Genomic DNA, 12,370 nt, shown 5'->3' on the forward strand with positions numbered 1-12,370 from the left:
AAATCTGATAACCCTTCAGCTTCAGAGGTCATATTTGAACGATTGGGATGTGCGTGCGCGTGTGTGTGTCTACATTTTTGTGTTGAGTGGGTGTGGGTGCGTGGGACAGAGCTGGAACGGGATTATTTGTGCATGCAGGTGTATTTGTGTGTTTTTAGTATGCACACGTCATTGCATTTTTTATTGTTAACGCCCAGGGCTTTTGTATCATTAGATTGGGCGTACCAAATGTCCTTTCATTGTTATTATTGAGGTAACGCGTCCGCCCAGGAAGCGAGAGAATCTGAGCGCGCTGGTTCAAATCATGGCACAGCCGCCGATATTTTCTCCCCCTCTACTGGACCTTGAGTGGTGGTCTGGACGCTAGTCATTCAGATGAGACAATAAACCGAGGTCCCGTGTGCAGCATGCACTTAGCGCACGTATAAGAACCCATGGCAAAAAGAGTTGTTCCTGGCAAAATTCTGAAGAAAAATCCACTTCAATAGGAAAAAACAAATAAAACTACAAGCAGGAAAAAATACAAAAAAAAAAAAAAATGGGTGGCGGTGTAGTGTAGCGACGCACTCTCCCTGGGGAGAGCAGCCCGAATTTCACACAGAGAAATCTTTTGTGATAAAAAGAGAAATACAATACAATTATTGTTATTATATGGCCCCTGATTTGCTCTGGACACCAATCTGGACAGGTCTCTTGGTGTACAGTTCAGACATTGCAAACTTGCAGTTGCACTGTTTATGCCAACCTGTACGGCTGTAGTGTTAGAGTTAAGGATACATTTTAAGCAACAGGGTTGGGGTTGCAATTTATCCTTGGGTCATTCTGATGTGGTTTTGTGTTCAGAGAACAAAGAATTGAACAACACTCACTTTGTTTGTTTTTTTCTTTTCTTTTGTCTTTTTTTTTTTTTTTTTTTTTTTTTTTTTTTTTTTTTTTTTTTTAAATTGAGGATTTGTAAAGTTTGAATTTTACTGTGCAAATTTTATTAAATGGTGGGGAGGGGGCGAGGGGGGTTGGGTGATAATGACCACCTACTCCCCCACCCCCACACCCCCATCCCCCGTTATCAACATGATTTGCTGATGATGATCTGTCCCCCTTCCCCACCCCCTTGAATCTTCCAGTTTCAGTGTCAGTAGCTCAAGGAGGCGTCACTGCGTTCGGACAAATCCATATACGCTACACCACATCTGCCAAGCAGATGCCTGACCAGCAGCGTAACCCAACGCGCTTAGTCAGACCTTGAGAAAAAAAAAGGTGAATAAATAATAGATAAGCGTACATAAATAAGTAAATAAATAATAATTATAATATATAAAAAAAGGGGTGATACACAGGATTCTTTTCTTCTTCTTTTTTTTCCAGATATATATATATATATATATATGTGTGTGTGTGTGTGTGTGTTCTTAACTTACAGACATGAGAACTGCACAAAATCCTTGGCCGAGTACAGTCACAGTCACATATTCACATATAGACACTGACCACTGCAACACCTCCATATACGTGGAAACATAATTATAGTTTTATACCCACAAAGTACACATGCATGCACACACACACACACACACACACACACACACACACACACACACACACACACACACACACACACACCATACATTTCTCTGTTACTAGTCGTGTTGTATTATCATCACACACGCAGGCACTTATAAAACTGTCAGTCAGATTTCTCCACTCTTTCTTCTCAGCGTACATGCCCCCATCTTACACTACACTCCAGTAAGTCTACTACTGAAGGGATTCACCGAGATAAATTTGGGTACGAGCAGGTAAACAAACCTACTAACCTAACCCAAGGTTCAGCAGAACCAAGGTAGATAACACAGACAGGGACGTCTCCTTGGAACAGTATTATCTCTTCCAGTCAGTTCAAGTAACAATGCAAGCCACTCTGGACGCTAGTCACCAACTAATGTAGTCACCCACCTCTGCCCTACTTTCTGACTGAGGCCAAAGACATGTGGATTTGTCGATCTCTGACTCAGAGACATGTAAGGACATGGTGTTGGAGTGAAAGACACCGTTGACTCAGTTTACGGACACTGCAGCTTTGTGAGTTTGACCAACCGCATGCGGGACGCCGTTGGATTGCTTTGATTCCACAAATCTATGCTGCTGTTGAGACAACGGAGATGGGTTTTTTTTAACTTCCCAAAAACTGTTAAACAGTTTCATCAAATTAGCGCTCTGAGCGTACATCCATCTGCCTGTGAGAACAATTTTTTTGTATTTTTGTTGTTGTTTTTTGTATTTCTTTTTATCACAACAGATTTCTCTGTGTGAAATTTGGGCTGCTCTCCACAGTGAGAGCACATTGCTACACTACAGCGCCACCCTTTTTTCTTTCTTTTTTTCTACGTGCAGTTTTATTTGTTTTTCCTATCGAAGTGGATTTTTCTACAGAATTTTGCCAGGAACAACCCTTTTGATGCCGTGGGTTCTTTTATGTGCGCTAAGTGCATGCTGCACACGGGACATCGGCTTATCGTCTCATCCGAATGACTAGCGTCCAGACCACCACTCAAGGTCTAGTGGAGGGGGAGAAAATATCAGCTGCTGAGCCGTGATTTGAACCATTGTGCTCTGATTCTATCGCTTCCTAGGCGGACGCATTACTTTTAGGCCATCACTAACCATGGGTCACACACTGCAAAACAGAACAAAAGATCAAGCATGATATATATATATATATATATATATCATGCTTCTGGGGGGAGTGGGGGTTACAAAGCTGCATTATTGCAGACCTTAAATCAGCTAATGATACACTCCTGAATACTGAGTATTAATAAGTATGCATGTATTGAGTTTCAATGAACAAAAGGCAGAGTAAAAACAGTAATTACACCTAAAACGTAACTCACTCAGTATGGCCAGTCCTCTCTTCTCCTCTACACAGACCCCTCAGATGTCCAGTGGGTGTCTGAATGACCCAACCTTTAGCTTCCGTCATCAGAATTGTAGTTGGCTTTGTCAACATTTACCTCTTCAGTATAAGAGCCTCCCGATTGCAATATTTTGATGATGGTTATTGGGGTGAAACGCTGTTAACATCGTCTCTTTCGCCGTTTGTATGGAGAGAGTTAAACAAAGCATACTCCTTCAACAGAAATGCCAGTGAACTTGCCCATGAATACAGAGAGAGAGAGATGGTCTTAACTTTTAACTTTACGAAAGCACAGACTGACTGAGGAAAAGATGTATGCATACATGTTTACATGTAGTAGAAATGATGTATACAAATTTACATGCTGCAAGTTGAGCACCAAGCTCACTATCAAAATGTGTGTGTGTGTGAATCTTAGACAACCGGTGAAAACTGGCGTTTTCATTGGTCATTGTAATATGTTCTGGTGGTGTTGGTGTAGTGTTAGACAGATGCCACTGCCAGCCATCTCTACACTTTCCTAGGATGAGTATCCCTGTTGCCAGTGTTGGCCATTTCAGTTGATGTGGGTGTCCATGTTAAATCTTGGTGTAAAACTGAAAAGAAAAAAAGATTGTGTCGTTGTATAGGGGTGCTTAACTTTAGTGAGAATGTGTGTGTGGATGCTTGTCATAATGTGTGTGAGACTGAGAGTGTGTGTGTGTGTGTGTGTGTGTGTGTGTGTGTGTGTGTGTGTGTGTGTGTGTGTGTGTGTGCACCATGAGCATACATGTTATGATACGCATATTGTAATTTCAGCTATGTAGTGTAGTGACCAGTGTACTATACATTATCAAAATCATTATGATACTTTGTTTTTCCTCTCAAGCAGTTCACTCCCGGAATGCAGAATATACCCTGTATTATATATATGTGTGTGTGTGTGTGGATATATATATATATATATATATATGTACGTGTATACGCCTGTGAAACATTGTGACATATCACCTGTGTTATCAGTGTACATCATCGGATGAGGGCACAAAAAAAAAAAAAAGAGAGAGAGAGACTCGGAGATAGCTCAGAAACAGGAGAAGCCAGCTAATAGCTATTGCGTCAGTCCTTGGCTCTGCACCCTGACACTGCAACACTGACACTGACAGGCAGGCTTCACATTCCATCGTTCCTAGGAGTGCATGTGGTGCATTGTTCCCTTCACTCTTTCTCTCCTGAAATAGACAGATTTATAAATATCATTCTGTGGTTGTGCATGTATGTGTGTGTGGTGGGGGGTGCCTGTGTGTGTGTGTGCGCGCGCGTGTGTGTGTGTGTGTGTGTGCGTGTGTGTGTATGCATGCCTGTGTGTGTGTGTGCACATGCATATGTCTGTGTGTGTGCCTTTGTGTGTGTGTGTGTGTGTGTGTGTGCATCACATGGTTTGTGGAGCTGATTGGTAACTGGGTGCAGACGTGTAAGTTGTGGTGTTCGTTGCCTGCCGGTGACGGTTCAAGTGCTGATTGTTATTAATGAACATTGCGTCAGTGTAAACCGTACATAATAAGATAGTGTTACATGAACATCTGGTAAGTGTGAAGAAAGTTCTGTCAGCATCTGTAGTATTTCCATTGACAGTCACAGTGTTCATGTGTGTAGACAACATTAATACATATTTCAGATAAAGAAAAAAATTTTGATTCAACCACAAAAGTGAAACTGAATTTGAGGATCTTGATATATTATGATATATTAATATATTATTATACTCTTTTTTTTTTCTTACATTAAAATTTGTGTTAAAAGGCCATTCTTAAACTTGATGAAGAAAAGAACCAGAAATAGATTATAGAATAAATCACATTACAATTATATCAGGTAAACTAAAGAATTTATATTATAATATAATGTGTATTATCATATCATGTGTGTGTGTGCATATATATATATGTATATGTATTCATTTGTTCTTTCAAGTGATTTATTCATTGACTTCTCTCTGTCTATCTGTCTCTTTCTCTCTCTCTCTCTCTCTTTCTCTCTCTCTCTCTCTCTCTCTCTCTCTCTCTCTCTTTGAGTCTCTCACTCACTCACTGTCTTTGTTTCTCAATGCGTCACTCTGTTAACATCTCTCTCTCCTCCCTCTCTCTCTCCCCTATCTCTCTACCCTCTCTCTCCCTCTCCCTCTCTCTCTCTCCCCTCTCTCTCTCCCAGCCTTCTCTCTCCCCCTCTTTTTCTCTCTCTCTCTGAACGTTTGATTTTGTCCTTTGTATTTTTTTTTTAACACCATGCTTTTGCCTTCATTTAGCAAAAAAAAATATATATATAGTGGAGAACCCATTTAGGGTGGGGACTGGAAATAAAATATAAGAGCACACCACACAGTGCAAGCTTTAATCTATCATCCTTGGAAATGAAGAACTTGTCCAGTCTTGTCTTTTCCACTTACGCATACCCAGATTCAAACTCTCGACTGTTGGCCGCCATTCTCTCGGAGTTTCTCTGTCTCTGGACCTTGCAATTGGAATGAACTTCCTCTTTCGCTTCGTCAAGTCTCCACACTCAGCTCTTTCAAGTCTGGCCTTAAAACCCACCTCTTCCCAAAATAGCCTCCCTTCCCTGCCTCTTCCTTGTCTTTAGTTTCTCCAGTTTTAGAGTTATGCGTGCGTGAGAATGACGGGTGCGAAAGCGCTTAGATTTGTCTGTGCACAAAATTCAGCGCTATGTAAGTACCATTATTATTATTATTATTTTCTGTGTCTCTTTCTCTCCCTCCCCTCTACCCCCACACCCCCTTTCTCTCTTCCTCCTGCCCAGGTTCTTATCACTTAATCTTCCTTCACTGCAGCGCATGGATTGCACACCTTGCTCCAGCCCTCATCCTTGTTAATTCTTCTCCTTCTTTCCATTGATTACACGACCGACATCGACTTGCCGATGATTCTGTCATGGTTGATGCATGCTGGGTATTTTCGTGTCTCCATAACCCACCAAACACTGACATGGACTACAGGATCTTTAACGTGCGTATTTGGTTTCCTGCGTGCGTATACACACAAAGGGGGTTCAGGCACTAGCCGGTCTGCACATATGTTGACCTGGGAGATCGTAAAAATCTCCACACTTTACCCACCAGGCTCCGTTACCGAGATTCGAACCCGGGACCCTCAGATTGAAAGTCCAGTGCTTTAACCACTCGGCTATTGCGCCTATCAAATTATTTCAGAGATATCCTGAAAATAATAATAAACAAATAGTTACAACAATAGCAATTTATCAAACGCCTTTAAAATACAAGTATTAACATTTCATTTCCCCATGAATTTTCAGAACAGAAACAAAAAATTTATCTGACAAGAGGCAGTTGTTGAGTAAGGGTAGACAAGGGTTGATTCTATCGGTTTGTCACTCAGTACGGCCAGTCCTCTCTTCTCCTCTACACAGACCCCTCGGATGTCCAGTGGGTGTCTGAATGACCCAACCTTTAGCTTCCGTCATCAGAATTGTGGTATTCTTTGTCAACATTCACCTCTTCAGTATAAGAGCCTTCCGCTTGCAATATTTTGATGATGGTAATCGGGCTGAAACGCTGTTAACGTCGTCTCTTTCGCCGTTCGTATGGAGAGAGTTAACCTTTGTGTCAACTTATAACTTGACTCTCCTTTGCCCTTGGCATTTGCTGATTTATAAATAAAGGTCATGTTTATCTCAGTCACACCTACCTCTGGCTAATAATGTAATATGGATTATGCAACTCCCTCAATAATTTTTTTTTTTTTTTAAATAATGTGTACATGTATGCACAACCTTTCTCTGAAGTTGTCATGATTGTGGTGGTATTAATAATGATGTTGTATACATGTGCACATCTCTTTGGTTGTAAATCATAGAAATTGCAGTCAAGTGTAATCTGTCATTTAACATTGATCATGTTTCAACCATTTTTGGATTCCTTCCCCATGCTATAAGAGACTGTTTCCTTAGTTAAAACTGGAGAGATAGAGAGAGAGTTGATTTATTCATATAGGCCAAGGCCCCCTAATGAAGGGGTATGTGGACAGACTACAATGAAAAACAAAGAAAAACAAAACAAAAAAACGACAAAAACAGAAAACAGTTCACATAATACAACATACATAGAAAACTCGATATAACATAAGTTCCAAATGAAAACTAGCCTAGCAACGAAACTGTGTTTTCATGGCGTAATTATAGTTTCCCGGACTTTGAAAGCTCTATATAAATACAAAGCAAGGTGAGAGAGAGAGAGAGAGTGAGAGTGATTATAAATATATATATATATATTATATACCACTAGAGAGCAACTTTTGAGGAGAGAGAGAGAGAGAGCCCTGGTAGAGTGAGATTCAAACTCAGTTCTATTGATGAATTCTTAGCACAGCAAAATCTTCACTAGACCTTGAGTGGTGGTCTGGATGCTAGTCATTCAGATGAGATGATAAACCGAGGTCCCATGTGCAGCATGCACTAAGCACATGTAAAAGAACCCACGGCAACAAAAGGGTTGTCCCTGGCAAAATTCAATAGAAAAATCCACAGTGATAGGAAAAACAAATAATCCTGCACGCAGGAAAAAATTTTAAAAAATGGGTGGCACTCTCTGTGTAGCGATGCGCTCTCCCTGGGGAGAGCAGCCTGAATTTCACACAGAGAAAGCTGATGTGACAAAAAAGAGAAATACAAATACTTGCAGAACTTTGTACTGTGGCAGTATTGGTGTAGCAGTACTGACAGTACAAAGTTTGGTTTGCCTCAACACTTGGCTTATAAGTAATACACAAACAGTTTGACTATCACACTGGTAGTACTTACTCATCTAGCACTTGACTCGGTGAATGATCCTGGTGGTTGTAACATATTTATGACGGGCACAATAGCCAAGTGGTTAAAGCGTTGGACTGTCAATCTGAGGGTCCCAGGTTCGAATCACGGTGACGGCGCCTGGTGGGTAAAGGGTGGAGATTTTTATGATCTCCCAGGTCAACATATGTGCAGACCTGCTAGTGCCTGAACCCCTTCGTGTGTATATGCAAGCAGAAGATCAAATACGCACGTTAAAGATCCTGTAATCCATGTCAGCGTTTGGTGGGTTTTGGAAACAAGAACATACCCAGCATGCACACACCCGAAAACGGAGCATGGCTGCCTACATGGCGGGGTAAAAACGGTCATACACGTAAAAGCCCACTCATGTGTATACGAGTGAACGCAGAAGAAGAAGAAGAAGTAACATATTTATTCTGAATGAGTGAACCATGAATCCCTAGACCTGGACCTGTTTGAAGTACTGCCATGTCTTTTCGAGTGTCAGTAGTGCTTAGTTGGCTGTCACACTTAGTGTCTTTGAGTGTTGATTGTGGGTGGTGCAACTTCAAGCCAACACTTGAGACTGACAGTTGAGTGGCTAGACTTCAATAAATGTTCAGTGCTTGACACATTAAAAACAAAGAAAGAAAAAAGAAAAACTTTGTTGTCTGTCCCAACTACCAAACGGGAGTCAACTGACTTAGAAAATGAATGAAATGAATAGAGCTTTCATCACAGGTTAACTCAATCAGTACGGCCAGTCCTCTCTTCTCCTCTACACAGGCCCCTCGGATGTCCAGTGGGTGTCTGAATGACCCAACCTTTAGCTTCCGTCGTCAGAATTGTGGTATTCTTTGTCAACATTCACGTCTTCAGTATAAGAGCCTTCCGCTTGCAATATTTTGATGATGGTAATTGGGGTGAAACGCTGTTAACGTCGTCTCTTTCGCCGTTCGTATGGAGAGAGTTAATGTATGGATTTTGTACTTATTCGGTTTCTGGTTGTACTTAACAATAAAATTTCACTTTCTCTTGAACAGTGGGTGCTGATTCAGTTTTTAATTTGTCTTCACTTGTGGGCCACAGATTTAATTTATCTTTGAATGTATGATTGAATTTTAATGAGTGGATTATACATATTATATATATTCATTTTCATTGCCTGTAAAATGAGAAGGTATCTAAAATGAATTTGATCTACAATTGATAATGTCATCATATTTATTGGGAGTTTTTTGTGTGTTTTTTTTTAATAGAATTGGACTCTCAAAGTTCTGGAAGGGAAAATTGATCTTGTTAATTAAGTAGGGCTGACACTGGCCCAGGTCATATTTGAATTACCATTTGAAAGATTTAACATAAGATTTAAATATTAACAGATCCAAGAACATGTTACATGTTTTTAAACAAAAATGTAACAGTATTATAAGATAAACCAAAATAAAACTCTTGTCTTAGTTAAGAGATAACATAGATAATGTGTGAAATTTGAATATTCAAAAACACCACATGAAATCACATCTATAGATTAGATTACGGAACATTTTACATAAAATCTAAAACCACTAAACAGTGTTAGTATTAAAAAACAACAACAACAACCACAACCAACCAACCTAATCATTCAGAACTATCACAGAACATTTTACATAAAATCTAAGAGCAACAAACAGCGTAAAACAAACAAACAAACAACAACAAAAACCAACCACCTAAATCATTCACTGATTCAGAACTTTCTTTGTCCCACTAATTGCAGGCGCTGCGTGAGGTACCACTACTATGTGAAGGCGGGAAACACCGCCGGGGGCAGGAGGGCAGGCGGGTTGTTCAAAAAGTCACAAGACAGCAACAACGACAACAGCAACAACAACTCCCCAACAACAACCAACCAAACAACCAACCAACACGCCTCACCATGGCAGGCACCAGGGACGACGAGGATCGAACCCTGGACCAGGAGAAGAAAGACGCACAGGCCCGCGCCGAGGAGGCGGCAGGCGGCGGCGGAAGAAGGCGAGGGGGAGGGACTGCCGGACGGGGGGTGGGGGTGGATGGTGGTGCTGGCCTCCCTCGTGTGCAACATCGTGGTGGACGGGGTGTGCTACTCCTTCGGCGTCTTCCAGGAGAAGTACATGGAGGAGTTCAAGGCCACCAACGAGCAGACCAGCTGGGTGGGCTCCCTTCTGGCCGGCTGCTACTTGACCGTTGGTGAGTTGTTGGGAGAGGGGGTTGTGTGTGTGTGGCGGGGGAGGGAATGGTCGGGGGGGGGGGGGGGGGGGGGGGGGAGGTAGGAAGGGTGCAGGGGGCAGGTATTTTGTATAGTCTTGTTAGCTTTTGCGGAAGGAGAAGATTGATTGAATCCCACTTTACAATATATATATATATATATATATATATATATATCCAAATCAAATCAGATCATGTTACTTATAAATTTATATAACCCCAGCCAGTTTCCACATCTCTCCCCACTCTCAGTTCTCTTTTCTCCCCCTCTCCCTCCCTCCCACCCTCCAAGGAGTAAAGGGGGAGACCTACATGATTGCTCTCTCTCTCTCTCTCTCTGTGATCATCATCATCAGTATCAACATCATCTCTCTCTCTCTCTCTCTCTCTCTCTCTCTCTCTCTCTCTCTCGTTGCACTGCTATATTTATATCCATACATTTTTGTCATTGATGCATGTATTATAATCATGATTATGTACCTGTAAAAATTGTAAATGTTAACTGTGCATTTGAGTGTATTTGAATGTCATGTATGTATTTCAGTAACATTTTGTTATCTTGTGAATATTTTTATTTTATTTCGCTTTGCCCTGAGGGCTGGATGTAAAAAAGTATATTATATATATGCATGCTTATTCCACTTCCTTCATTAGATAGAATTTGTTTGTTTATTCGTTCGTTCTCTCTCTCTCTCTCTCTCTCTTTCTCTCTCTCTTCCTCTCTCTGTCTCTCTTTCTCTCTCTCTCTCTTTCTCTCTCTTTCTCTCTCTCTCTCTTCCTCTCTCTCTCTCTCTCTCTCAGTGTCTTATCACGTGTACACACACACACACACACACTTATCACGTGTGCACACACGCACAAGAGTTTGTGAAACAGTTCACACTGGTTCTCTCACCAGACTGTGTAATGATAACAACCTATATCAGAGAGGTTAATGCACAGTACTCGGTATCACCATGACCCTCGTGATGACAGCAGTTATCAGTGTCATTGCGTCTGGCAGTACGGAGGACGTGCGCACACACGCACACACACACACACACACACACACACACACACATTACACACACAGTTCCTGTCAGCAGTAATACACACGTCATGCACATGTACGTCACAGGTACCCTGAGTCAGACGTTACTCTCATTTATAAATATTTGATATCCATAAACCATGAAACACAAATTATGACTTCTGGTTCAAACTTTGCCCTTGCTGACTTTACAAAATTAAAAAATTAAGAGTTTACTGACATGTGCTTCGTGTTTGTGGGTTGCAGCTCCCTTTAACTCATGACTCATTGACACTTTGCCATAGTATTATTTAACCATTTTTAATCCTGCCACCTCAGGCCATTGATTGAACCTATTGCTTGTAGTTGTAGTACTTGTACCCTTGAAGGAGAGAAAGCCATTGTTATTGTATGTATACATACATGTATCATATTTGTGTGTATACATGTGACCTTTGATGTGATTTATTTTAAAAAAAATTTTATTGCTCCTGGTGTTCTGATCTTAGCCTCATCTAGATTTGATGTCAGAGCCAAATCTGTAATCAGGAAAAAAAGTCTAAAATTCATATTATAGAATCTGTATAATTATAGTAATTAGTTCAAATGCAAATAGAAATACAAGAAATCAGGGGGAATACACTGTATGAGATACAGTTGTTAATGACATACAGAGTGAATGGTTGAGTCTTGATTTAATAATGGGACATGGTGTGCACATGTGTATGTGTGTGTCTGTGTCTGTGTATCTGTGTGCCTGCATGCAGGTTTTCAAAATACCCTGGCAACTGGGCATAGACTTCCCACCACCACCAACCCGTGTCTGTAGTCAATTCAGATTTTAAATTTCTTTACACTTGCAGTACCTGTCAAGTAGTTAGCGTAAATTTCCAGTTCCGCACAGGGATCAGAGAGTGCTTTCATTCACTTGACCTTCACCTTGATGTGTTCAGCCTGTATTCACGCATGGATGCATGTGTGGAAATTTCCGGTCACGGTCCATGCCATACTACATCGTAACCCACTGGCGTTTGGCCAGAGTTCTGAGCTTGAAAGCAGGTGTTCCAGTCCTGTTCAGTGGATTTTTTTTTTCCTTTCGGTTTTTTTTGTGCACAGTTTGCATTATTTAGGTTGAGAAGATGGTGCGTAAGTTTTCATCTTGTGCAATATTTTTCCTCTTTTTTTCCTCTTTTTTTTATTCATTTGTTTCTTTATTTGTGTATTTGTTATTTTACATTTATTTATAATTCATTTTAAGGTGAATGCAAATACTTTCAAATTGTATAAAGACAAGAATGTTGCACAAAAGACTGAAAAATATATGTATATAAAAGACACAGTAATCCTAAGCAGTGACATTTAGTTTATCTCCAGCAGCAACTGTTCATTGACAGGACTTAAACACAAAGCATGAC

At 40.8% G+C, this 12,370-nt stretch overlaps 1 protein-coding gene across 1 annotated transcript in view; it reads left to right on the plus strand.

Annotated features, from left to right (window-relative positions):
• The window catches only part of LOC143277578 (monocarboxylate transporter 5-like), a 60,841-nt gene that overhangs the window by 9,045 nt on the left and 39,426 nt on the right, over window positions 1–12,370 (plus strand). The window contains exons 2-3 of the mRNA XM_076582457.1: window positions 3,475–3,479; window positions 9,477–9,928. Coding sequence (XP_076438572.1) covers window positions 3,475–3,479; window positions 9,477–9,928 — 457 coding nt within the window. The remainder of the gene's footprint in view (window positions 1–3,474; window positions 3,480–9,476; window positions 9,929–12,370) is intronic.

Source organism: Babylonia areolata, chromosome 34 (genome assembly GCF_041734735.1).
Source record: "Babylonia areolata isolate BAREFJ2019XMU chromosome 34, ASM4173473v1, whole genome shotgun sequence".
NCBI lineage: Eukaryota > Metazoa > Mollusca > Gastropoda > Neogastropoda > Buccinidae > Babylonia > Babylonia areolata.